This window comes from Colletotrichum paranaense, assembly GCF_030867605.1.
Source record: "Colletotrichum paranaense strain IMI 384185 chromosome Unknown Scaffold_8.1, whole genome shotgun sequence".
Lineage (NCBI taxonomy): Eukaryota > Fungi > Ascomycota > Sordariomycetes > Glomerellales > Glomerellaceae > Colletotrichum > Colletotrichum paranaense.
Genome location: NW_026848966.1, coordinates 895,677 through 921,148, shown reverse-complemented (window position 1 = coordinate 921,148; position 25,472 = coordinate 895,677). Strand labels below are relative to the sequence as shown.

General features: G+C 54.5%; 7 protein-coding genes across 7 annotated transcripts; 4 read left to right on the top strand and 3 right to left on the bottom strand.

Annotated features, from left to right (window-relative positions):
* Positions 1–2,037: 2,037 nt before the first annotated feature.
* CPAR01_10157 (uncharacterized protein) lies at positions 2,038–2,562 on the top strand (the record flags this gene model as incomplete). The annotated part of the gene is made up of 1 exon (XM_060494420.1): positions 2,038–2,562. One exon carries the CDS (start codon positions 2,038–2,040, stop codon positions 2,560–2,562), a length of 525 nt encoding a protein of 174 aa, XP_060346602.1.
* A 1,450-nt stretch (positions 2,563–4,012) lies between these two features.
* CPAR01_10156 (uncharacterized protein) lies at positions 4,013–5,071 on the top strand (the record flags this gene model as incomplete). Its single annotated transcript, XM_060494419.1, has 1 exon — positions 4,013–5,071. The coding sequence occupies one exon, from the start codon at positions 4,013–4,015 to the stop codon at positions 5,069–5,071; it is 1,059 nt and encodes a 352-aa protein (XP_060346601.1).
* Positions 5,072–11,508: 6,437 nt separating this feature from the next.
* CPAR01_10155 (uncharacterized protein) lies at positions 11,509–13,794 on the bottom strand (the record flags this gene model as incomplete). Its single annotated transcript, XM_060494418.1, has 3 exons — positions 11,509–13,163; positions 13,215–13,676; positions 13,752–13,794. The coding sequence occupies 3 exons, from the start codon at positions 13,792–13,794 to the stop codon at positions 11,509–11,511; spliced, it is 2,160 nt and encodes a 719-aa protein (XP_060346600.1).
* Positions 13,795–14,357: 563 nt separating this feature from the next.
* CPAR01_10154 (BTB/POZ domain-containing protein) lies at positions 14,358–16,402 on the top strand (the record flags this gene model as incomplete). Its single annotated transcript, XM_060494417.1, has 3 exons — positions 14,358–14,579; positions 14,636–14,684; positions 14,739–16,402. The coding sequence occupies 3 exons, from the start codon at positions 14,358–14,360 to the stop codon at positions 16,400–16,402; spliced, it is 1,935 nt and encodes a 644-aa protein (XP_060346599.1).
* A 395-nt stretch (positions 16,403–16,797) lies between these two features.
* CPAR01_10153 (uncharacterized protein) lies at positions 16,798–17,328 on the bottom strand (the record flags this gene model as incomplete). The annotated part of the gene is made up of 1 exon (XM_060494416.1): positions 16,798–17,328. The coding sequence occupies one exon, from the start codon at positions 17,326–17,328 to the stop codon at positions 16,798–16,800; it is 531 nt and encodes a 176-aa protein (XP_060346598.1).
* Positions 17,329–18,063: 735 nt separating this feature from the next.
* On the top strand, positions 18,064–20,878 carry CPAR01_10152 (RNA-binding protein; the record flags this gene model as incomplete). The annotated part of the gene is made up of 4 exons (XM_060494415.1): positions 18,064–18,101; positions 18,280–18,881; positions 18,938–19,213; positions 19,272–20,878. The coding sequence occupies 4 exons, from the start codon at positions 18,064–18,066 to the stop codon at positions 20,876–20,878; spliced, it is 2,523 nt and encodes an 840-aa protein (XP_060346597.1).
* Positions 20,879–21,177: 299 nt separating this feature from the next.
* Positions 21,178–23,936, bottom strand: CPAR01_10151 (choline/ethanolamine kinase; the record flags this gene model as incomplete). Its single annotated transcript, XM_060494414.1, has 3 exons — positions 21,178–21,990; positions 22,061–23,526; positions 23,840–23,936. 3 exons carry the CDS (start codon positions 23,934–23,936, stop codon positions 21,178–21,180), a joined length of 2,376 nt encoding a protein of 791 aa, XP_060346596.1.
* Between the last annotated feature and the right edge of the window lie 1,536 nt (positions 23,937–25,472).

Here is a 25,472-nt window from a genome sequence, read left to right as displayed (position 1 = left end):
GCAGAAACGGGCTCTAGTTTATCCTACTGTTCGTCGCCCGGCCTCGCCCCATAAATCATTTCCTGTTGTTCAGAGTCGAGACTCTTCCCTTCCAACGCTCGATCAAAGCAACTTATCTCCTTTGGCTAAGCCCCTAGAACATCTATGGAACGACAAACCACCCCTGGATCCCCCTACTTGCCCAGTCCTCCGACCACATTGAGATTTCCGAGAGTGGGGGAAGATTAAGATGGGAAGAACAAGCACAGGCCAGAGCTTGCTCCCCATGCCCCGAGAAACGACGGCCGCTTGGGAATAAGTCCATTGGCAATTCGCAATCGGAGCCAGCTCCTACCATCGTAAGCCCTGAGGGCCGAGGCTTCTGCCCATGGCAAGCTGGCAGCATTGAAGATGGCCCATCTCGAGAGATTTGGTAATTCAACTCTCGTAACTTAATAAGCTGGCTAGTGCCTCCTGCGACTGACGCGGATAATCTCGATTAGATCTCGCTTCGGCCCCAAAAGAAGCATCAGATTTGTGCGGATTGGAAAGACGGCTAACCGAGAGTTTCGGCTAGAGCTGTGGCGGCCGGGCATCATCTACGGCGTCCCTTAGTCTGAGAGATTTAGAGAAATTGAACCGCCGCTCTCCCAAAGCCACATCACACAAACTTCCGACTACAGGAGCTGTAGCTTGGTTTTCCTAGGTATCTACTGCAGCCTACGTTCTCTCGAATGAAATTTAATTGATCCTAAATTGAACCAACATGAACCTTTCCAGATGATAGTGAATAGACAGCACAGTAGGTAAGCCTACCCTGCTTCATCTACGTGCCCCCCCCCCCCTTCCCCTCCCTCCCAGCACCGTGTTCTCTGCTTCCCTTCCCTCTTCCCGGTGGGTCATCCCATTGGACGCCTCTCTCGAATCCTCCCGAAAGTTCCCTACGCACACGGCCGGATCCAAGGGGTGTGAAGAAGACCTGGCACTTGGGTACGGGATAGAACAGAAAAGCAGAGGCCCACGGGACAATCCTGTGATCTCCAGCCTCCGCGACGATCAACCAGGATTTCCCCTGCCCTGCCAACACACTCTTTCTTGACTGGACGACCCGAGAAGAACCACCACGCGAAGAGATGCAACCTCTTCTGAAAGCGTGCTAGATGAACATTAAAGAACCGTGGTCGAATGGGCTGGCTAGTCTTGCTTGGATACCCGGAAACCCGTTCTTTACCCATCACGCTAGAGAAAAAAGTAGGGCCCCTTGTTGAGAAGAGATGGATCAAGATCATTCGTTGACTAGGGGCGCTTTTGCTGCCCATCTCGCACGGGGTCTATCAAACTCTCGCAGGCCTCTTTGGAAGTTTGGAACTGCTCTGGATGTTATGTTCTCTATCTCCCGCCCGTCGGCTGACTACTGACCCAACCAAGTTGCCGATTCTGGCCATCTGCATCTACCCATCTTTGTCTCTCGCTCTCTCTCTCTTCTCTCCACTACGGGATTGGATTACCAGATCTGTGGCCCTCGTCGACGAATCCTCCTTGGCTTTTCTCCTCCTTACCAGGGTTTCTAGGCCAGTCGAGAACGCTGAACTGCAAATTGCCCCTGGCAGCCCTCCCACGCCCCCTCTCCCACCCCTTCAAGAGATCGCCCATCAGGACGTCAAAGTAGGCACGCACGAGCACGTAGGGTCGGGATGGGCGCTGCGGCGCTGTCACTCTTTACCGTTTTCTTATTCTTCCGCCGTCTGGCTGTGCTTGTTTAAATCTCGTTCAAAGCCTCCAGGCGTCATCATGGCCTGACTCTGGCCGTTAGTCTTCCTCTCGTGCTTCCGCCTTGCCCCTGGGGCTTTGGGTTTTGGGGGGCTCTTCTCTTTTGGGTTTGGGAAACAAAATGCATCAGCCACACTTTGAGTAGCTCAGTGACACACAGACACACACCTCCTCGATGAGGCACCCCCAGTCCTCTCCCTACTAGAGCCTAGCCGCTCATCTCTCCAACGTCGCTTGGTGGACAGAAAACATTCCAGTCGACGACATGTTGTCTCTTCCTCCAGACTAATGATAACCTTTCGCCCTTACAGAATCATGATTTTGAAACCGCCATCATTTGGTCTGACTGCAAATGTTCTTCTTTTACTGCTTTTTGTCTTTTCTCCCATGTTCACGCAACGGGCGCTGCGGGTTGAACGATTCAGAAGCCTGGACTTTTCTCTCAAATTTCTATTAATAACGCCCAGCAAACCTGTCAATGCGATGAGATTGCCCAATCTGGACCATGTCCGGGATGCGATGTCCAATGATGTTTCTTGTTGTTTATTTTGCTTTTTCTTGAACAGTTTGTCTCGCAGCCCTGCAACGCCAACGACAATGGCTCACCTTTCGAGGTTTCCCCTGACTGTATCTTTAGGCTATTTTATTCATTTCCATTTCATAATTGTTGTACGCGTTCAAATCTCCGTCACAGGCTCACAGCATGTCAATTTTGAATTTCTGAGCCATGCTGACTGGTGTCCCCCATGCCACAGGGGCAGATCTCGACCGAGAATGAGCTGGGGGGAGGGTCTCCTTCAAAGCTGCCGTTGAACGGGAACATGGGGGGTGGCAGGCGGCTGAAGGATGCAGCAAGATGCAACGAAAGCCACGTCGATGACCAGCACATGCTTCTCACCGTGGAATGCCGTTGCTGGGATTGATGGAAAAGCCAGCAAATGGCACGCACGCGCTTGTACCGTTGAACTACAACCTACCCTCGCGTCGAATGGCGCTGCGCCCGTCATCAAGAAGCTCGAGGCTTCATCACCCATGTGCCTCTATGCCGTCCTCGGTGCTGCGTCCCCCCAGGAGCTATAGCCACCAAGTGAGTGAGCAGCAGCAGCAGCAGCCCGTCGACAGACAAGATGCAAGATGGGCTGTCGGGCAGCCTGCAGTGCAACACCAGACCACCGAACAGACCCCGGCAACGCTGGTCAGTCATCCTTTGGATAGGTTCTTCCCCATCCTGCTCAACGCGCAAGCCGGAAGGAGACAGACAGGGAGCACGCTGCGAGCTTAGCTCGTATGTCACCATGGTCTCATGGATTGGGTCCAGCTATGATATCCGTACCTCGGTCTCTGCATCTCGGAGGCGTTGCTGCTCCTGCTACTGCTGCTCCCGGTCAAAGTTTGCCGCATCGGCCGGGGATAGGAAGACCGGTACCAAGGCGAGCGGTCCAGAGACCATGGGTCCATTAGTTCGCATCACACATTAAGTCCGGTAAAGTACGGTATTGTTTGCCTGTCAAAAGGGAGTGGTTGTTGGTTCATCTACATGTCCCGAGAGCAATGGGGGAATTTCATCCTCTGCCGGCAAAGTCTGCAGGCCGTCCAGGCTCGGGGAGGCGGACGGACTTCCATGCTGCTGCATTTGCCGCCCTGCGCCCTGTGCAATATCATCAAAAAGTACCTCCCCCTTCAGTTATCAATGATCTACTCCTTACGAAGTTACGAATACCCCCAATGAAAAATACGCGTCCGACAGACATGCAAATCCGCATAGCAGAGGCCCTGCCTCATCTCGACGAGTCGGCCGCAAGCGGGCCTTGCGGGGGAGCGCAATACGACAATTCAGAGGAGTTGGAACGTTGATGACTCGCAAGCCACATGGCTCGAGAAAAGGATCTTCCCTGCCTCCATTCATTGAGGCTAGACGACCGTTTGGGAATTTCTCAGAAGGGATATCCCCCTCACCTCCAGCCCTGTCAACAGGAATGCAGGCGGACTGGCGAAATGAGCCCTTTGCTGCTAAGCCGGTCCCCGGACCCCTGCATGTGGTCCCTATATCGGCTTTCTGTTAAGAGTCAAAAGAATACACCGGCGTTCCGGTTTGCTTTTTTCGACAGCTGTCTGACCCAAGACGGACTCAAAAAAAAAAAAAAAAAGAGCAATAACAACGTCAGGAATGGGCTTCTCGTCCGGCGAACGGGGCTTCTGGTGTATCTCAATATTGCGACTCTATACCAGCGGCTCGCTACTCATGGGCAACGACGCAGGTTGAATGTGTGACATCCCTCGGAGCGGTTGGGTCGACTCAAGGGTCAATGCCCGAGGGCTGAGACGGAAACATGCAGCTTGCAAGAAAGGGCAACTCACGAGGGTCCCATTCAATATCGAGAGGGTACGATATGCGAGGCAAGGCACACTCAACGGAGGCTGGTGCACCACCAGTACCGCTGCATCAGTACTCCATACCAAGCACAAGCATCAAGCAGAAGCAGAAGCATCAGCACGAGTCTATCTGTTCCGAATTGTCGGGCGAGTTCCGGATATTGCTCAATGGTCCTTGCTGACAAAAAACCGGCTCCGAGTGGGAGAAGCATCTCTTCGAGACCAAAGCAGAAGAGCATGCATACTGGGCCCCCCCTCTAGGCTCTATCAACCTATCCCCAAATCGACAACTGCATCGTGGTCTTGGGTCTTCTTCCCCTGCCCTTTTGGCCTTTTTCATCCCCATCCAAAAAGCAAAAACACAACGCACCCCCTGATGCCGTCTCTCATCGGTGTGCTTGACGTTACACGGCACTGGGGTCTCAACTGCCAAGTCCCACCGATCACCGTCCTGAATAATTACCTTGACGTCGTTCATCGCGGGCGAGGCTCCGTCAGTACCGAGCATCTGGGGCCCTCCTTCCTGGCAACTGGGAACAAGGCATCTTGGACACCGGACAAAGGTTGGGTAAAAATTGGAGTCGTACGTCAAATGGTGACGGGCGAGCAGAAAAAGATCCCAAGAGGAGACGGCTCACATTACGAACTCTCAACGTATCTGCCTCTGTGGACTCTATTCGCAGGGAACTGCCTTAGCTTCAGTGGATGCATATCAAGAAAAACCCAGTCCACACAGTCCACATATCCTATCCAGCCATCCCCCTACTCGACGAGTAGACCGGGATTTCAAAGAGAAAGGGGTGATCCCAGCAGAGACACGTTTTCCATGACCGTTTGTGGGCTCGAAGAAGCGTTGCGTCCACGATACGTACTACGCAACCCACCTAGAAATACGATCACGACTATTGACCGAGAAAAGGAAGAGGAGACGCAGAGGCAGGTTTCATGACACAAACGGGAGGGCCTCCGGGTCGAGCTCAACCTCGATTCGGCGTACCGAGTACTGCTGCTGCTCCCCTCTCCATACTACCCTGGCAAGCAAGAAAGAGGCAGCGAGGCTGTGCTTGCATACATATCGAAAATCGTGGGACTGTGAGGGGGGTAAGCTGTGAGGTGCCGCGATTCAGAGGATCATTTCCCAGGATCTTGCAAATCGCAGGCGTCTTCCCGATTCCCCGAAGGCATAATACCGAAGGAAACTCAATATTTGACGAGGAGAGATGAGCATGTTCAGTGGGTGGGAACGGCGAGATACATCGCGGTGACAAAAACCCTCCGAGGGAACTGAATAATGGGCTTTCCATGGTCCTGGCTTCCTGGTCCAACACAACCTGACCGAGCGGATCCAGCAGTCTGGAGTCTGCCGTCCACCGCGCATGCTGTCATACAAAGTCCACTTGGAGGGGGGAAGGGGTGAAGTCTGGGTGTCTCCTGGAAGTTACTCTTCTTCTTCCAAGAACGAAACAAGTGACGATCAGCATCCTTCGAGCCCTTCATCCAACCTTCATTCCAGCAGATAGATGAGACCAACTCGCCGTAACTTCGTAAGCCCAGTACCATCCATGCGTACTGACATCAACTCTGTCCCGCCCAATTCTCTCTACTCGATCTCGGCCGGTCTAGCGTTCAAAGCTGCCCACTCCACCCTTTCGTATATTGAGGAGAACGCGTCCTCGTTGGCCGACTTCGTGGGCTCACGCCTCGAGATCTCCCGTGGGCTCCCCTCTGTCGGCACCCACTAAGAACCCAGGCATCGTGGCACCCCAACGGTCCAAGGCTCGCCTCCTACAGGAAGTTAACGTTCATTCCCGCTTGGCACAGGTAATATGGCGCGATGCCCACAAAGCCAAAGGAGCCGGAGAGCGTCTACTCCGCAGGAGGCCCCCATCGCACCTTGTGCCTAGGCATTTTGGCCCCCCATCTCTGTGAAGATCCTTGACACCACCTCCTTCTTACCTACGAAGAAAGGGAATGGGGCAAAATGGAAGTATCCGTATGGAAGACGCCGCATATGCGCTCCGTGGCTGCCGTACCAGAGATCACTTGGGTGATCACCAACGCATGGCCATGGGTGTGTCGGAAAAGTGACCAGCACGTCAACCACCATAAGTCCGGTCCCCGCCTCCTTTCACTCTCCTCCTGCAGACATCTCATTACGCATCCACGTTGCTCTCCTATATCGCTGCTGCCGCTCCTTCTCCTACTCCTTAGCCTGCCTTATACGATGATAGACTCCGCTGGAATGCTTCAGGACAAAACTCGAGTCGTTAGCCCAAGAGGCAAAATCACTCAGCACGAGACACCCGTTGGCGATGATCAAGCACACAAGAGGGGCGTGTACTCCGTACTCGATACATGAAGATGGATGGATGCTCCGCAGAGAGGCTCGTGATATGCAGCGGTGAAGTAGAGAATCCACCACCCGCAGACACGCGAGAGAGCCGGACGGAGTTATACTTCCACCTTCCAACCTTCCACCCTCCCCCTATCAGCCATTTTCTGTCATCTGCAGGCCTGTAAGGCCAGTAGAGAGCAGAAAAAAATGTGACAGCCCACAAGGTGCGATCGTGCTCGCAAATCTTCGCTCGTCAAGAGGGTCCTTCGACCTCGTCTGGGTTTCGGCCCATTGGCCTTTTCCAGTCACAAGTCTCACTGCCGGCCGCGGTATTCGCAGGATATAGCCTCATCCACTTTTACTTGCCTGCCTGTTTTGCCAATATGCCCTGCCTCCAACTGGCTCGGTCTTTCAGAGGAAGTGGAAGGGGGGTCTCGTTCAAGTTGAGGGTGGGGGCCAAGAATTCCGATGGCCTCCATCCGTATCCCGTATGCCATCCATACCTCTCTTTCTTTTACCATCGATTCTGGTTTAGTTGTTCCTCTTCGAATCTCTGCCATGCCTCCTAGGCAGTTGGCAACCAGAGGCAGTCTTGGGAAGAAAGCCTAGATTGTCAAAAGGTCCCATCCCAACGCCCTTACATGTCCCCAATTACCGCGGCCGCAGGCGCCACAATCAATGACTCCATGCTTCGAACCTGGAGTCTAGAAGCCTTAGTGTCATGGCAACGTTTACAGGGCTGGCGACGTAAGGAGTGATTGGCGGGAGATGTAAGGCGCGTGTGTGTCTGTGTGGTGGCATTTCCATACGTTCCAATAGTCAGCAGCCACACGGCAACAAGCCGAAGCGACGCGGCAGCAGCAAGTTAGCAACCCCCAAAGAAGAACCCGGGCCAACGAGACTTTCACATCCCGTCAACGGCGGATAGCGGGCGGACGGCGCGGGCTGAACGGTTCACGTTGTCAGTGGTGAAATTCCAAGCCCAACGTCCTCTGCGCCCGCTGCTGTATTGCTTTCCCAATCCCGTGTGCTGTCTTCCAAACGTCTCCTCATTCCTTCGAAGGGGAGGATGATGAGGAGGAGGGTAACCGTAATAACCATGACCGGAAACCGTAACACGGCCCGAGATTAGACTGCTCCCCGTGCTGAGGCAAAGCAAAAAAGGTGTGGTGATTCCCTCACCATGCACGTCCGCGGTTGGTGGCGATCCTCTTGGTCGTCCGTCAAGCCCAGCCTGTTCCCGTCCCATGAATGGTCACCGTTCTAACGTCGTTTATCCCCCCCCCCCCTTTTCCCGCGCCGCTGTGCCGCAGACGCGCCTTTCTAGCCTGGACATTTTGAAAGATCGACCCGGAAAGGGGTCATACGGCGCTCCGAGCTTTTCGTCGTAGGAAGCGGCTACGCGGCTGCGGGTTCCCCTTGACGTGTGTCCCCTGCGCAGTGCATCACGGGCCTGCTGCTGCTGCTTGTCGAGCTTGGGTCTGGTTGTCGTTTGGTTTCTTTCTCTGGAGCCCTCCCTTTGGCTGCTTTGCGCGTTTATCCCAGTTCTTACCGCAGTAGACGTGGGAATGTATGCATATGGGACGTCTGGTCTGGGGTTCAGTCCGAGCCAGCAGCTAATGTTGACGGTCGATCATCCATTTCAGTCCAGTCCAGTCCAGCAGCAGCAGCAACAGCTCTCAGGCCAGATGATACCCACCCCCTCCCCTTGGAAGGTAGAGGGAATAAGCAACAAAGGGCGAGATATTGCTCTCTCTCTCCCGAATTGCCCTACAGCGGACGTGCTCGTACATGCAATCTTTTGGACAGTATTGTTTGCTTCCCGCGGTGCTCCGTGCCCTGTAAATGCACGCTGCATGCGAGCTGCATCATGCAGCTTGCAATACCCAAGAAACGAACGTTTTGGCGATCCCGCAACGCGGACGTCACTTCTGTTCTCGGTAGGGCCATCCGGGGAAAAAGAAACGTCTTCTCAGCCGGAGAGACACTGGAATGTCTCGACTGGAGCGGAGAAACGTCCGGGGTTTGTTCGTTTCGTAGGCTGCTACTGGGCCATTGTCTCTCTTGCTCACTGTGTCACTATCTCTCTCGGTCTCTGTTCCTCTGCTTCTGCCAACAAACTTGCGAGACAGAGCCAGCGATCATGGGGTTGTGGTGGGATGGCCAAGGACGATATACATGGGTTTCCGCAGGATGTCTCGCTACCATGAAGCGAAGAAGGGGCCAAACCGCTCCCTCGTGGGCGCGGATGTTCTAGCTGCCGTTGTGGCTGGCCCTTGGAAGCTCACGAGTCTCGACTAGAAGCCGTAGCTACTTCGCGCGGCTTGAGACACCGCGTTTAGAAGAGCTGAATTGCCTTTCTTCGCCTGAACCCTACGTCCAAAGTAGATCGATTCCAGCCTAGCTCTCTTCTTCTTTCAATGACCGGTTTGGTCCTAATCCTTCAGAAGAACGCCAGTACGGCTATCGTTTGACCGCAACCGGGGGGGGGGGGGACCACGGAATGTCGACGTTTCCCTTGCTCATCAGCTCATAAGATAGTTACTCGTTAGTTCTTGACGAGCTAAGACAACACCGAAAGAATCAACCAAGCCCGTTTCTCTGTCCCCCCAGAAACCTAATCTCCAAAGCCCGAGAGACGAGATGCGATACCGTAGCACTAATCTAGATCGCGATCACGAACGATGTGATAAATCTGGCCGTAGCCCCTCCGAAAGCGGTAGCCTCGTGCCTTGATAGCCAAAGCAAAGCAAGCGCAATGTAAAACCCCCTTGTCTGACCCTGAACTTTTGAGGTACCATTCATCGGAGGACTATCCCAAGTTAGACTACCACTTCGTCAGCTCTGTCCTTCCAAAGTGTCTCAAAGTCATTGACAACACGGCAACAATAGAGTGTGAGAGAAAAAAAAGAACAAACCTGCCCGCTCGCTGAGCTTCCCGAAGTCCCGCCCGCGCCTGCTTCGTCCTGGTCCTGCTGCTTGCGCTGGACGAGCGGAGGAGAAGTGCTTGTTTCTTCTTTTCGGGGCTTTTCAAGGTCCAAGAAGCCAAGCTGCGTCTCTCTCCCGCAGACGGAGTCTCTCTGTGCCCGGTGCTTTCATGATTTTCTCGGTTCCCCGGTATGCAAGATGGGCTTGCTGGGGGTCTCAGGCAGGTCGCCGATGGTTGATGTGGGCGTAAGGGGGTGCGTAAAGGTGCGGGTGGCAGTAAGCGAAGATGAGAAAAAGCAATTATATCAAGAAAACACCAAGCCTAAACCGCACTGGCCCCAACATCATGAGCTGATGAACGAACCATACACGGGTAGAATCCGGGTTCGGCTTGTGTCCCGATACCATGTTACCGTGAACAACCCCCCCCCCCCCCGGGGGCGTGGGCAAGTGGAGAGCACAAAGACACCGAGGGCAGAGGAGAGAGAGAGAGGGCATTCGGAAAAGCAAAAGCTCATATCTAGATCCAGAATACTCCCCTAAACCACCCGCAGAAGCAGCACTCGGAGCGATGACGGCGATGATATCGGCCATCAACAGCAGGGAGTACTCCCCTCCATATCCGTCCCGCCTGTCGTTGGAAAGAATGAGTCGGTGAAGCTAATGCAGCAAATGCCCGCAATCACGTACGTCGTCCATCATGTTTGTCTCAGCGCCATGATGACCGCGCATCGATGATCAGCAAACGTACTCAAGCGCGGCCCCCTCTGCCTCCTGTGCTCCTCTTAGGCTCCTCCCCCATTTCCCTCCGTGCCTCCTCCCACACCCCGTCCCCCGTGGCCGCCGTGCCGCTCCCCTTCCCCCTCACATATCACATAACCCCTACTGATCCTCCTCACAGCGCATCGCCTAGCGTGGGATAGACACTCTGGCCAGCAAGAAGAACGCACGCTTATGCGGATGCGGACCGGTGTCCTCTGAGACATGCAGGCCGGTAAAGACCCGGCACTCGGGCAACACCCCCTTCAATCCCTCCCTCTATCGCATCACGGACGTCTCATTGAAACATCACAGAACTTCCTCTGTCATCGAAAGTGATGAGATCATCATAACGGCCGGTTTTGTAGGACGGGTTCTTCGTTATCAAGTGAGTTGCAATAAACTCTGCGCTATTATCCAGGGGAGGGGGGAGGGGAGGTCTCAGGCTCTCAGAGACGGCATGCTTACCAAAGGCTTACAACGAACGTCGAAAAGCAAACATTGTTCAATATTTCTTGCTATTCCGCCGTTTGTTGTCTCGGGCTCTCGGTCTCGCTTAGAGAATCTACGGGGCGGCATATCATCGGCATATCATCGATTACGAGTCAAAGGAGACAACATGGCGTAAAGGTAGAATCTCGAAGCGATCTGGAATGTGAATTGTCTTGCGCGAAATATGACACGGCCGGTCGTTCTGGCCACGCCGCTCTGGTCAACCCCAGATGTCTTGAACTTCTTCCTGTGTGAAACGAGACTAAACCAGAAGAGCATGCTTGAATGCCACGGGGACCATATACGGTTATAGTAAGTTATTCGTCAACGTGCCATTCATGTTGGCAACTATTGACGCGCGGGTAACATCATATGCATGCGGTATCCAATACAACGAGATCAGTCATTCTATAGTTCACAACGTCATTGTACGAGAAGATCAAAACATAGTATGTGAAAAGATGAATATTTGTCTCGTCCGTGATAAAACTACACCTGCAAAGCCCTTATGCAACATGTACAGGTAACCAATAAAGCAATCTACCAAACGCCGTGGCAACGTCTGCATCGAAAATGAAACCCTAGCCGAGTTCGGCAACACCGTACCGTTCCAATCCAACACCTCCAAAATCCATCTTCATAAGTGTGAAAGTCAAGAGTCCCGTCTGATCATCACCGGGACTCAGGATTGCTGTGTATAGACACCCACAATTACCTCCATCGGAAGATATCCTTCAACTTTTTTCGGTGCCGCCTGAACAAAAGAGAGTGATAAATGAGCAACGACAATAACAACCAATGAATGACCCGTGTGCATGCTATGGTATCTTCGCCACCCAACGCTCTTGTATGCCAATTGAAAAGAAATGATCTTAGACTCTGGCCATGGGCTTACGTCTGATCAGGAACGGACTGGGCATCTCGTCCCGCTCGGGATCCCATACCGCGGCAGGCTCGCCGCCACTAGCCCGGCGGTCCGCGATACGATCCTTGAACGCCCTCTTAGGGCTCATGTTCTCGCCACCAGACATCACAGCGGAAAGAGGACGACCTCCTGCTCTGGCCTGCTGGAGTTCGACCAGCGTTCTGCCCTTGATGTTGTTCTTCGCCGCAACCTTACCAAGGGGCTCCTGATCCTTCTTGGTAGAGTTCTTGCGGGAAAGACCGCCGGGAGATTCGCTGCCGTTTGCAGCCGACAGGTTCGCTGCCGAAGGAATCTTACTCAATCGGCGGTTAGGCGACTGACAGCGCTCGCGGAGACCGCGGCTGAGGTCAGGGTTCGAGGCCATGTTCGGCAGCGAGGGCAGCGTCTTGTTCTGGTTCAAACCAGTTGCCGATCCTTGAGGCTTGACTCGAGTAATGGGAGCAGTCTTTTGAGACATCAAGACCGGACGGTTCTTGGACGTGAAAGGGTTGTGTTTCGACTTGATGTTGCGTGTTGGGGAGGGAACAATGTCCTCGTCGTCGGAGTCGATGCTGATGGTGTCACGAGGGACGTCCCACATCGGGTCGCCAGAAGAAGCGGCGTTGCCAGAGAATAGGTTTCCGCTGTTAAGCTTGGGCACCTGAGTTCCAGCATGTCGTCTAGGTGACAATGAAAGTGAAGCAATAGCGATAGGTGAGGGGGATGCCATCTCGATATCCATAGGGGTGCCTTGACCACCGACGAACATGGTTTGGGCTCTGCTGTAGGGGGTGCGAGTAGCCTTCCGGCTCGTGAAAGGACTGTCTGAAGAGATATCGGTGAGATCGGTACACGATGAGAGCTCGTCGTCTCCGCTACCGTTACCAACGGAAGATCTCGGGTAGTCTGACTTTGTTTGCGACGTTGCGAGGTCCAACGCGTGCATGGGCTCGGCAGCCAAGCTAATCGTCTTCTTCTGCAATTCGGCTTCGACACGAGACTGAACCTCGCTCTCGAATCGCTTTCGGAGGGCCTCAATTTCTGAGTTGATTTGCCGATCAATCTCGAGACGCGCCTTAACCTCCCACTCTCTACGCAGCGAGCTGTCGACCTCTTGTCTGACGGAGGCCTTGTCAGCCTCGAAGGCGGCTGTTCTCTCTTTCAATTCCTTCTCGCGGCGAGCCAATGAATCCTCCTTCTTTTGAACAACCTTGTTAAGCTCAACAACTTCTCTCTCCTTTCTCATCAATCGCACAACAGGGAGATTGAGTAGTTGCGCAGTATCCGGGCGGTGGTCGGGGTTGACTCTCAAGCAGTCCTTGATAGTGCCCATAAGCTCGCTGGAATAGCAGCTGGGAAGAGGCGAGACTTTGCCCTCCTTGATCTTCTGAACAAGCTGGAAATGCGATTTGGCGTTGAATGGGGGCTCGCGCGTGCAGAGCTCGTAGATGATGCAACCCAAAGACCAGATGTCCGACTTGAGTGTGTACTTCTCAGCGGCGCAGATTTCGGGCGACATGTAAAATGGTGTGCCGACGTAGGTGGAGGCGAAGTCATGGGACTGAATCATCTTGGACAGGCCAAAGTCACCAAGCTTGACGGAGTTGTCCTCTCCAAGGAATACTGTTCTCAATTAGCACATGTCACATCGATTGATAGGGCGATGAAACATACCATTCTCCGGCTTGAGATCGCGATGCAGAATGGTCATGGTTCCCGGGGGCGTCTTAGGCTTGGAAGCTGTGCTGAAGAGGCCCAGCACATTGCTGCCAACCTCGGGAGGGTCGATGCCATAATGGCATCTGTAGAGCGCAGTAACCAGCTGCGAGAAAATGCTCCACACGAATGACTCCTGTGCGCGCTGACCCTTGACAGCCAAATCTCTGATAACGCGACCGAGATCGCCATTACCACAGTACTCCATGTAGAGGTGAAGGTCTTGGGTTGATTTGAGGTGTTCGCGATGGTAGTAGCCGACGATATTTTGATGGCGGAGGGTTGAGAGGATGTGGAATTCGGCGTGGAGCTGCTCTCGCTCCTTTTGCGACATCTTGAGGTAGCTGATTTCCTTCCGACACATGACGAGGTTATCGGCCTTTCTTCGAACCTTTCGGATGATTCCAAAGGAACCATGGCCTGTTGGATTGTTTGATCAGTGAAGAGCTCTTTGGTCGGTTGCAACGTGAAAAGCTCGTGAATGGTAGTGCCTACCGATTTTCTCCAGCACCTCATACTTATCCGCCTCCAAAGACATCTTGGATGCAACACGCAATGAATTTGATTAAAGTGAATCTTTGTATGTATCCATAGAAGTTGAGAGGCAAAGAAAAGCGACGGTCGCGAACCTGCTATGTTAGTATCCGAGCTGTTGGTGGTGGTTGACCGGGAAAGGTGCACTGCAAGTCAAAGCTGTGAACTTGGTTGCATGGGACTAACAAGATCGAGCTCGGGTAAACAACTGGGGGCCGATGCCATGGCAACGACGCTAGTGACGGAGCTGAGATAATCCAGCTCCATCTCTCGAAGTGGGTCAATTTCGCGTATCTCTTATCGATAAGTAAGAACTTTAGCTCTGGAGGGGTTCAATGGTGGGGCACTGATGATGTACTGGAAGCCATCACGTAAGGAAGGTCCAAAGTGGCCCGTGCAGAGGCGACCTCATGGAGTTATCGGACTTCATTCTCACTGAGATCTTCAATGTCCCAGATGTGGAGGCGAACTTGAACTTGTCTCTTATCTGATGCATTTCTTTCATATAACCATTTGCTTAGACTTTTCAGGCTATAGAGATCCGTCCTGTTCGTTGAGTTCGTCATCATGGTTCTCCGAAAAGATGAATTAGAAGTACAGCTTAAAGAAGAGCATGAGTTGATCGCAAATGGCGTGCTTAGAGAGGACAACCCCTTGGATCAGACGGCCGAGTTCGAGACTTTCCTGCTGGCTTGCAGAAGAGGCGACCTGAAGACGTGTCAGGAGCTGATCTCGGCTGGCGTAAATATCAATGGCAAAGATCGTTTTGATTACACACCCTTGATTGTTGTGAGTACGCAGTCCCCGTACCTTTGGCTGAGGTCTCACTGACAATAAGCATCAAGGCCAGTTTATGTGGGCATCTAGAACTCGTACAACTACTTCTTGAGTCCGGTGGGTTATACATATTGACGTACAGTGAGACGTATTGACTGATCAACTTACAAGGTGCACTGGCCGAAAGGAACACCTTTCAGGGCGAACGATGCATTTACAACGCCCTCAATGATAGGATACGAAATCTCCTGCTAGAGTATGATTATTCCAAGTCTACAGACCCGCTCCAACCTTGGGCCGGACACATTACCAGCCTACTTTCCAAGAACGTTCCAAAGACAACCGACATCAGCCTCATTGCAGCAGCGCAGTCCTTCAACATGCACAAGTTCCTCCTAGCAGCACGGACTCCGTACTTCAGGAAGAAGCTCGATGGCGCACCCGATACCGCAACATGGAAGCTCCCGACCACCTACCCGCTCGAGTCTTTCCAAGTCGCCCTACGCTATCTGTACCTAGGAGAAGTACCCAAGGATGTGGTCAATGCTCGCAGTACCGTGACGGAAGAAGAGGTTCTCACTGGTGTTGATAAGCTCAGCAAACAGCTCGAGATCGAGCAACTATGGGAGGCAATCCTGGCGGGCAACGACCGGCGACTGTCGCGCCAGAGGTACGAGGACGAGGTGAAGCGCGCGCAGGCCCAGGTTGATCGTTTCTACCGGGAGAAGGTCCTGGGCCACAAAATGATCGTGGAGACGAAGAGGGTCGGCGAGGTGAAATGGCGTCACGACAACTCCATCTTTGCCGATTGCCTCCTTTGTGCACACGAGCCGGAAAGCGACGAGATCGAGAATGATGCGGAGGATCCTGACAATGTTGTCCATGCTGTCGGCATTCCGCTCGGCCTTGCATCCAACGGCGATAAACCCAGGAAACGGCCTCGAAAGTCGGTGGTCTACCCCGTTCATAAGGCGATGCTCATCCGCAGCCCGTACTTCGAGACCATGTTCTCCAGCGAGTTCAGGGAGGCACAGGACTCGGAGAACTTACACGTCGTCACAGTGGACTGTATGCCCGAGGTCCTCGAAATTGTGCTTACGTTCTTGTACACTGAGAAGGTGGACTGCCCTCTGGATTTCGCGTTGGATTTGCTCTACACGGCCGACATTCTCTTCCTCGACAAGCTCAAGACGAAAGCAGCGCAAGCCATTAGTACCCTCGGAAGCGGCAGTAGCAACATCTGGGCTGATCGCACCCACAGACCCGATGGAGAGGATCACCGGGAAGAGGATATGGAGCCTATTAACATCTACGACGTTATCCACGCGGCGTGGGACCTGCGTGTCCAGCGCCTGGAAGAGTTTGCTGCTCGGTACCTAGCTAACCGCCTAGAGGACTACATTGATGAGGCCGAGTTTGCGGACCTGATCAAGGAAAGTGCAGAGAGACTCAAGAACCGTGAAGAGACAGACACCATTGAGTTGTTGGATGATATCCGATATTATCTGGGCGAGCGCTTCCGTTTGCGGTTTGAGGACGCTAATCTTGAGGAGATGATGGATGAAGAGGGAGAGATCAACGCTGAACTGGCAGAAGCCATCGCTGCACAGAGCGAACAGTTGAATGAGGAGATGGGTGAAAATAGTGCTACCCCACAGGAAACCGCCCCTGTTACTTCTGCTATCGAGCCTGTTGAGAATGGCGAAGATGGAGAGGGAGTCAAGACTCTTGGTGGAGAGGTGGCCGAAGACGAGTTCGCTTCAGATGCGATCAATTACCAGATCTTACTTGGAAAGATCGATACAATGCTGGATCATCTGAAGCTAGATGCATAGATGACTTGGCGCGCTTGGATACCGAGATACAGGCAAATTAAATGCCCATATTCTGTCACGAATATTAAAAGTGCTGATATGTCCAAAATGTTGAATCTATACTGTGAGACTTCAATGAGGGCGCCGTAAATGTCTTTCCCTGCTCATGATCCATGACCTAGGTGAGCACCTTGAACGCCCAAGACGTGATAGTCTCCAATCGGCACGCGTCATGCTTGATCAAGTGACACAGCTTATTAGTTAACTTACCTACTGGCGAAAAGGATACCACGTCTGGATTTGCGAGCAGCTCATTCCATGTGATGGTAAACTCCCTGGCATGGAGGGAAGCAGCCTGCATCTTTCACAAATGTGATGCCCATTCTTACGAAAATGGTCATTGAATGTTTGAAAATTCATGTTTGAGTTGGACTAGAGCTTTCTGGATGGCTTCGATCCCCAACAGTCTCTTTCTGCCCAGCAATACCATCTCGATTCGCCCTCCACACGCCCTCTTCGCCATGGAACTCCTCCCGCTTCCATACCTCGACCTTGGCCTTGCACTCCTCCAACGCCTCCTCACCAGCCCTCCACGCAGCCTGTCTATGCGGTGACGACACCGCAATCAAGATGCTCTCCTCGCCGATGGGGACTGTTCCCAAGCGGTGAATCATGGCGAAGCCTTTCAAGCTGTGCTTCTCGACGATGGCCTTGGCGATGGACATCATGGTGCGGAGGGCAAGCGGCGTGTAGGCGCTGTACTGCAGCTCTTTGACGGGTTTGTCGCCGAACGTGTCGCGTGTTGTGCCAGAGAAGAGGACGATGGCGCCGGCTTGTGGTGAGCGGACTCGGTTCATGATGGCTGAAGCGTCGAGGAGATGGTAGGTAAGGGCAACGTAGCAGGAGTCCTCGGAGACCTCCCACGGTCCTTGATCTTGGTTCTCCATGCCTATGGGATTTGCGAACAATAGAGGTGGAAAGATGTGTCTGCTCCTTCGAGTCGTGGTTGATGGCAGAAAGAAATGGTGGGGTTGAGGCCGTGTAAGTATCCAAGATGACGATGGGCTTTTTGAAGTTGAAGGATTTTGGTCAACCGCTCAACTCTCTGTTGGAGATCTAATGCAACAAACTTGAAATGGTCAATAATTCTCTCTCAGTTGCCAACCATATGCTGATTACTTAGGAACCTTGGGTTGAAATTACCTCAAAAGATGACAATGATGAACGTGGGGAGGACGAAGTTGATGAGTACCCAGGTACAAGGTACAAGGATGGAGGAGCGCGGACCAGGTCCATACCAACCTTATCGACGACCCCGCTTGACTAAGCAAGAGATAAGGTGCAATGCCATGAAACCTACCTAGGCAGCCGCAAGTCGACTTCGAATGGAAGTTGCCAGGGGGGTGAGCTTCTGCCGGCCCGAGCTTTGTTTGAACCATCCCTTCTTCATTCCCGACTTCGCCCAAGCCCATTACTGAGGCCCGTCGCCCTCTGTGTTCCACCAATACCTGGTTGAAGCATAAAGGCACGGTCTTGTCGTACGCCTCACGAGGGGACAGCACCGCGCCTTACTCCTTCCTTCCCTCCTCTTCTTCTTTCCGGACCAAGCAAAACTCGACCCAAATCACGCCCGAAGCAGCGCGCATAAAGATCGGACACACCCCTTCCTGCGATCCGCGATCATGTACGAGGACAACCATCGCGCGCGCGAGAGGGGACCGTACGAGCGACGAAGATCCCCTCTACGAGATCAACAACAGTATTCAGACAACGACGGCTTTCGAACGCGGCAGGGTAAAGAGACTAAGCTGAGCCTGCGGAGGACATGACCATCTGCAGTACATCTGGCTGGTTTGAGCTTCTGCTAACTTGCCCACGGGACGACGAGACTCTTCTAGGTCTCCCCCCAGGAACAACCTCGAGCTGTCCTACGACGACGACAGCTACGCCCCGGAGGATACCCGCCGTCGCGAGCGCGACTGGGATCGGGACCGGAATTGGGATCGTGAGACTGCAGAATACCGCGCAAGAGACTACGACCGTTACTACCATGGACCGCCGCGTGAGGCCCACGAGCCACGTCCTCGATCGGGAGATCAAGGCGGTGGTCGGGATGACTATATGGATCGCCGTGATGAAGACGCTGCGCTACTTCACCCACATGACGGCGACGACCGCGGATCACGTCGTTACGATCGAGATGGCCGGGGCTACTCTCGCCCTCACTACGACGATAGCACTCGCCGCGATGATGCCCGACGTGGTACTGACGAGGATCTTCGTCATTTTTCCGCCTCTCCAGGTGGCAGCCCAGATCGCCATCCTCGTCGCGATCGTTCTACATCGCCTCTTCGACAAGCTGGTACTCCGAGTGATACTGTAATCCTGGAAGGTTTACCATCCGATGTATCTCTCGAGACGGTGCGGGATTGTCTCTTTAAACAGTCCGATCTATCACAATATCCATCTGTCGATCTTCGCATCCCCTCAACTGGGCGAGGTAAGCCACCTATCCCCCAACCCTCTCTCACCTGCACTTGCTTACATCTTCGCCAGGCAAGCGTCGCGCTTTCGCGCAGTTCGAGAATGTCGAGCAGGCGGTCGAGTTTGTTAAAGCAAACTACCCCAAGCTTGTTATCAATTTCTTTAGCGGGGAGGTTGATGATAGCACGGATGGCATGACTCTGATTTACATCCATTACGCAAGGAACCGCGATGACGCTGAGCGGGAAAGTCGCGCTGGAACTGCCGCTAATTGGAGCTGTCCGACCTGTGACTTTTCAAACTATGCGACCAGAAGCCGTTGCAAGAACTGCGGCGGTCCGCCCACAGGTATGCACATTCAACGATCCTTCTTACGGAAGTGCGAGACCCGTACTAACTCGGCCAGATCCGTCCCAATACCGATTTCTATTGACTGGCGAGAGCGATGCATCCGATACACCTTCTCAGATCTTGGTTTTCTTCCCTTTGGCGCCATCCGTCAACGAGGATGTTTTCTCGGCGGGAGCTGGAAAACTAGAGCTCGTGCAAAAGCAAGCAGCAGCAAGGAACTCCGGCGACGGGCCAAAGCTCAAGTCCACTGCCCCGACAGGCGATGCATCTGGCTACGGCGCAAGGCCGGGCTCTCTCCACCGCACATTCTTGATGCGTGATCAAGAGACGAACGAGTCATTCAACTTTGGATTCGCCGAGTTCTGGACAGTGGAAGATGCGATGGCGGCCATGAAGAAGTTTCAGATGATGCGCGAATTCACGATTGCCTCGAAGCCTGTGACAGTTTCGACCATCCATCTGGGCGTCTTCGTGCCAGAACTCAGGGAAGTGACGCGATTTAACGAGCGTGTCTCGTTCAACCCGCTCTTCAACCCGGCTATTCGGGTCAAGTACTGGGAGCCCCACGTCTATCCCAGCCAGAGAGTGATCACCGAGGTTCCCCCTGGCGGCACCTCTGGAGACGGAGGCAAAGGGGATGCTGCCGACGAGGCGAAGAAGGGCAAGAAACGCAAGGCGGACGGGAATCTGCCCGCCTCTTCCACCAAAAAGTCGGTACCGATGGCTGGACAAATGGCGTTTTGGCAGAAACGGCATGTCGAAATACACGAGGGCAAGCGAGCCGCCGATGCAGTTGGTGAAAATGGTCAATCGGAAGAGCGCGCCCCTGTGAAGATCTCTCTATCTGGCGCGAACGCAATTTCTACCGGCCCTATCAAGATTTCTTTGACTGGGGCAAGCCTTCCGAAAGCCCCTGCTCCGACAGCATCGCCGAATGGGGCCCCTACTATTGAGAACTCTCAGACACCCGCGCCTCAGACGGGAACTGCGGCTCCAGACAAGACATCTACGCCGGAAGCATCAGTATCATACGTGGACCGCGAAAAGATCTGCTGTTTGATCTGCATGATGAAGTATAAATCTCTGGATGATCTCAGTACGCATGAAAAGTCAAGAAATCACAAGAACGCTACTGCAGATGAGGAGAAGGTCAAGGCAGCTAAGCCGCGACTAGCTGCCCGCGACAAGAGGATGGCAAAGCAAGCAGAAGAGCAGCCGGCGGCACCAGCGGCGGACGAGGAATCAGCACCGCAGTACCGCGACCGCGCCAAGGAGCGAAGAGAGGTGTTTAACCAACCCGCGAAACCAAAGGTACCCGTCCAAGGCGGTAATAAACCAGCGCGCAAAGACGATAAGACTGCCAATCCCCCGGCGGCGGCATCTAAGGAGAAGACACCTCCGCCGGCGCCTCCGAAATCCAAGGGCGCGGGGATGCTGGCCAAGATGGGCTGGAGCACGGGACAGGGCTTGGGCGCCAACGGCGACGGCCGCACCGAGGTGATTGCTACGCACGCGTACCAGGAGGGTGTCGGCCTCGGCGCCGAGGGCGGGAACCTGGGTGACGCGGCGGAGCTCGCGCAGCGCAAGACGACGAACAGTTATGCCGAGTATGTGAATACGGTGCAGGATCGGGCTAGGGAGCGGTATAACAAGATGGGTTGAGGTGCTTTTTGGGTGATAACGGGCAATGGAGATACTGCTTGTGGTGTTTGCTACCGCGAGGAAGTAGAGATGGGAGGAGCAAGGCTGTCATAGAGTAGCTGCTAGCACAACACGTGCAGTGCAAGAAACTTCTAGATGGCACACAAGAATACAACAATGCTCCACTACAACTAAACGTTTCACATCACTAGACTTCTTCTGAGCTTTGAAATCTGGTACATTGTAAATGGTGTATGTGCAAAAGAAAGGCACCCCAAAAAAAAAGTAGCCAGTCTCCGTCAAATGCTAGGTTACTACTTTCAGTAATCCACAATCTTGAGCCGGGACTGCACGTCCTCGGGCAACTCCTCCTTCTTCACGATCCCCATGAGCACACAATCGCCCAGGAAGAAGAACGCTCGCTCCTGCGCGTAGCCCAGGTAATCGTACTCGTCGCCCTCGTCCTCGGCCTCCGCAGCAGCCTGCACCTCAGCCTTGGCGTCCGCGTCGCCCGCAGCCGCGGCGGCCTCGTTCTGCGCCTGCTTCTCCTGCTGCTCGATTTCCTCCTGGGACTCGAACCCGGGGACTTTAGCCTGGATGACGCCCCACGCTACCCACTGCGCGCTGTTGATGCCGCGCCAGAGGCGGGTTTCCTCGTAGAGTTCCTTGATTTCGGCCTCGACGGCCTCCTCTGCGCGGCGCTCTTCTTCTTTCCAGTGGTTGGGCGGGACGCGGGCGTCGAGCATGAACTCGACGATGGAGGAGGAGGAGCTGGTGGGGAGGAGGGCGGGCGTGCCGACGGCGCTGCTGCCGTCTGCGGCGCCGGCGGGGGTGAGGCGGGGGGTGGAGGCGCCGCCGTGGGTGTATTGGGGGCGGTGCTCGACGTAGGCTTTGAGGAAGCGGCGCTGTTCCTGGATGGTTGGGTAGACTGCCGTGTTGCAGAGGAAGGGGAGGGATTCGTGGTGGTAGTTGTAGGACCATTCTGTGAAGTGGTTTGCGAACTCGAGGCCTGGGACGTTGGCGGCGGCGTACTCGAAGTCGATTACGACGAGCTGCTTGTGCTCGTTTGCTGGCTTCAGGAGGGGGGACTTTTCGTCGTCGGGGCGCATGCGGAGGATGTTGCCGTATTGGGTCTGGAAGAGCGTGTTAGCTGGTGACTGACTTTGATGTTTGGGGGTAGAAGATAGGAGTAAATGTACTCACGTCGTTGTGGGCGAAGACGAGACGCTCGCGGATAGCGTGGCCCTTGTAGGCGCTGAGAGCCAACTCGCGATACTTGTCGTAAAGCTCCTTAAACTGCTTCCACTCCACACCACACACGTACCCGCGGTCGCGGAAGACGCAGTTGCCATTGCGCACGCCTTCGTCGAGGGCGCAAATCTTCTTCTCGACGTTGCCGAGCCAGGCATCCCAATTCTTGAGCACGGCAGGTCCCTCATCCTTTTCCCTATCCAAGACGTCGATGCCAAAGTGGAGCTCCCGCATGCGCTTAGCAATCTGCTTGGAGGTATCGGGATCGCGCAGGTCGTTGGGGGTGAGAGTGATGGAGTTGAAGTACTCCTCGAAGCGGCCGTTGGTGAAGCACCCGAGGAGTCTCGGGCCAATCTTCTTTCGCGCCAGTCGCCGGAGCACGCTAAGTTCGTTCTCGCGGTCGATGAGGGCTTCGAGTCCGTAGATGCGCAGGAGGAGCTTTGGTGGGGGCTTCTTGCCGGGTACTTCCCCGAGGTCTTCGGGAGGAGAGACGACGTAGACGGCGTTGGTCAAGGCTCCGCTGAGACGTTGCACGATGACGCTGTTGCCACTGTCCAGAGGAACTCTTCTCCAACCCTTGATTCTCAGAGTATGAGCTAGACGCACAATCTCATTCTTGAACGTTTCCCAGGCCTTCTCCTTCTCGTCCGCCTGGCCACCAAGGGTCAGGTCGTCGGTACTCTTGCCACCACCACTGTAGCTGAGGGTCTTTGAGTTGTCGAGAATTGCGTCGCAGGTTGGTACTATGACATCCTCGCCGATGTAATCGGTGTCGGAGCTTGCCGTCCTGTGGAGCATGCTACGCGACAAGGACTTCTTGTGACGGAGGGAGGGGCGCCTGCCGACCTTGGGGCTCATCTGAGGCACCGAGCTGATTCCCATAGAAGCCATGCTGTCCTCGATGATCTTCTGCAGCCTATCGAAGGAAACGTCGCTGGAATCGGAGTCGATGGAGTCCGAGCGTGAGCGAGGAGCAGCGGGCTGGGCTGTCGGGTCTGCCGTCTCTGCCGCAGGAGATTGTTCCTTCTTGGTCTTTGACTGCGGTGAGCGGCGCCGGGGCGATGTCTTGCTCTTCCGGGCAGCCTTCTTCTTCTTCTCATGCTCTAACCAGTCGTTGAGCTGGGCAAGCAGCTTCTGACTCTCGTAGTGGGCCTTGTGGCCGTGGCGATGGTGGTGATGAGAGGCTTGAGCTGCGGCTGCGGCAGCAGCAGCAGCAGCGGTAGCATCGTCGGAAGACGGACCAGGCGACGGCTCCATGACAGGGGACGAGCGAGAGGATGAGGAGCTGGTGAGCCCCATGCGACCTGTCAATCTCTTGGCCATGTTGGCGGCGTACTGTCTCTTGTGGTGATGATCGGAAGGCGGGGCAGGTGGAGGCGGAGCGACAGCGTCAGCCTCTGGCTCAGCGATTTGAACGACTGTGAGAAGGTTAGTACATCATGTGTCTTTTCTTACACGTTATAAGCCCAGCAACGATACCGGTCCATCAAGCCGTGTCTGCGATGAGCAGTAAAGTGTTCCTGGGTGACGCGGGGCAGGCACGCAGACATGGGCACAAGCATGAGCATTGAAACGAGTTACTATCGCGGCTCGACTGCCAGCCACATGTGCGCGATCCCTTATCCTCCCATCACTGTCGAGATGACACGATACCACTTGATGGGAGTGCCGAGCCTGCAGACCGTGGGTATGTTTAAAATGAGACGAATCCAGACGTTTGTTTGAACTGACCTTTGGCGGTGTTGGACGCGCACTCTTCATCCGTCTTCATGGCTGATCGCAGGGGCTGCTGCTGTCCAGTGATCTGGGGCGACGAAGAGGACGACATCTTGGCAGGCAAGACAGAGGAAGAAGAAGCGGGCGCAACAGAGTTTATGAGAGAAGTGAGTCGCGCGCGCGCACAAAGTCGAGTAATGGTGCTAGGTTCGCGGCTATACGGATAGAGGAAATTTTGCTCGCGTGAGATGACAGGGGATTTGCAATGTGCGTCGGTGAAGAAAATCGAGGTTATCCTCCTTTGGGGAGGTGAGAGGTGACAGTTTGCGATTGCAGCTTAGGTTGGGTATGGGGGAGCCTGGAGGGGAGGGGCTCAGAGAATGGGAATCCCACGATAAGTACGGAGTCGGGTGCTAGAGGTTTCTTATCGGGCCCGGCGCAAAAAGACACGGAGGGGTTTATCGTGGGGCACGCAGGCGACACGGGTCACCTCAGACCAGGTAGGTAAGGTACCTGGTAGTGTAAGATGGACCCCAACTGTGAAGGGTGACACGGGGGGGGGGGGGGGGGGGGGGGGGGGGGGGGGTGGGGGGGGGGGGGGGAGGGGGAGGGGAGGGGGAAGGGGGAAGGGGGGGGGGGTGGGGGGGGGGGGGGGGGGGGGGGGCGGGGGGCGGGGGGGGGGGGGGGGGGGGGGGGGGGGGGGGGGGCTGGCTGCAGGCTGGGTTAGGTTGGGTTCTCGAAGTGGTTCTGGAAGAGGAAGATTTACGAGAGGATGAGACGAGAATGGCCAGAGTTGGGCGGGGAGACGATGCAAAGAAGAAGGGTGTTCAGATGAAGGGCCAAAGAATAGAAAAGAAAGACACAACAAAACACGTTGAGCGGTTGTTAGGCGAATTACAGCCACAGCAAAAGGGCAACTAGTCGTGTGGTGCGAGGTTCTGAGGAGGTTGCAGTTATGGGCCGTTGGTCGCTTTGGTTGACCGAGCCGTGGGGACGGGGACCACTGGGGAGAGCTCCAGGCAGTGGACCTCCAGCTGGAAGTGGTCAGGTGCACCCCTCGCCGTCATCCCTGCCCGCTTTACAAAAGTATGTAAGTTGTGCGTATATACTGCGTAAAGGTACCTTATCATTGGTCCCAGGTTCCTTATAGCGCGCTTTAGACCGTACATTGTCCCGCAGTGCCGCAAATGCACCCGACGACAACCGCACAAATTTGGTATTCCACCGACTTCCGCCCACCTCACATGTCAAGGTACCTTGTCTTCAGGTAACTTCACAATTCCAGAGCAAGGGTTCTTCTTATCGTCGCACTAACACCAATTCGCTCCTCCATCACTTCACCACCAGCTAAAAAACTCGGGAAGGATTCTGTCACCGACATGACATCTCACGAGGCCACAGAAACATACTTTAGAGTACCTTAACCAACGCCAAGTTTGGCACCTTTAAGTCTCTGTCAGCCCGGTCTCATGGCAATGCCACGCAACCACGCAACCATCCCGAAAAGACAAGACTAAATGTGACGTCAGGGGGACCCTACTGTACCAGTCGGGAGCGCCCGACCCTTGCTTTCCATGGCATGGCGCCCGCGTCTTGCATGTGACGTACATGGCGACACACCAACAGTTCGCCCCCAAAATTGACAGCA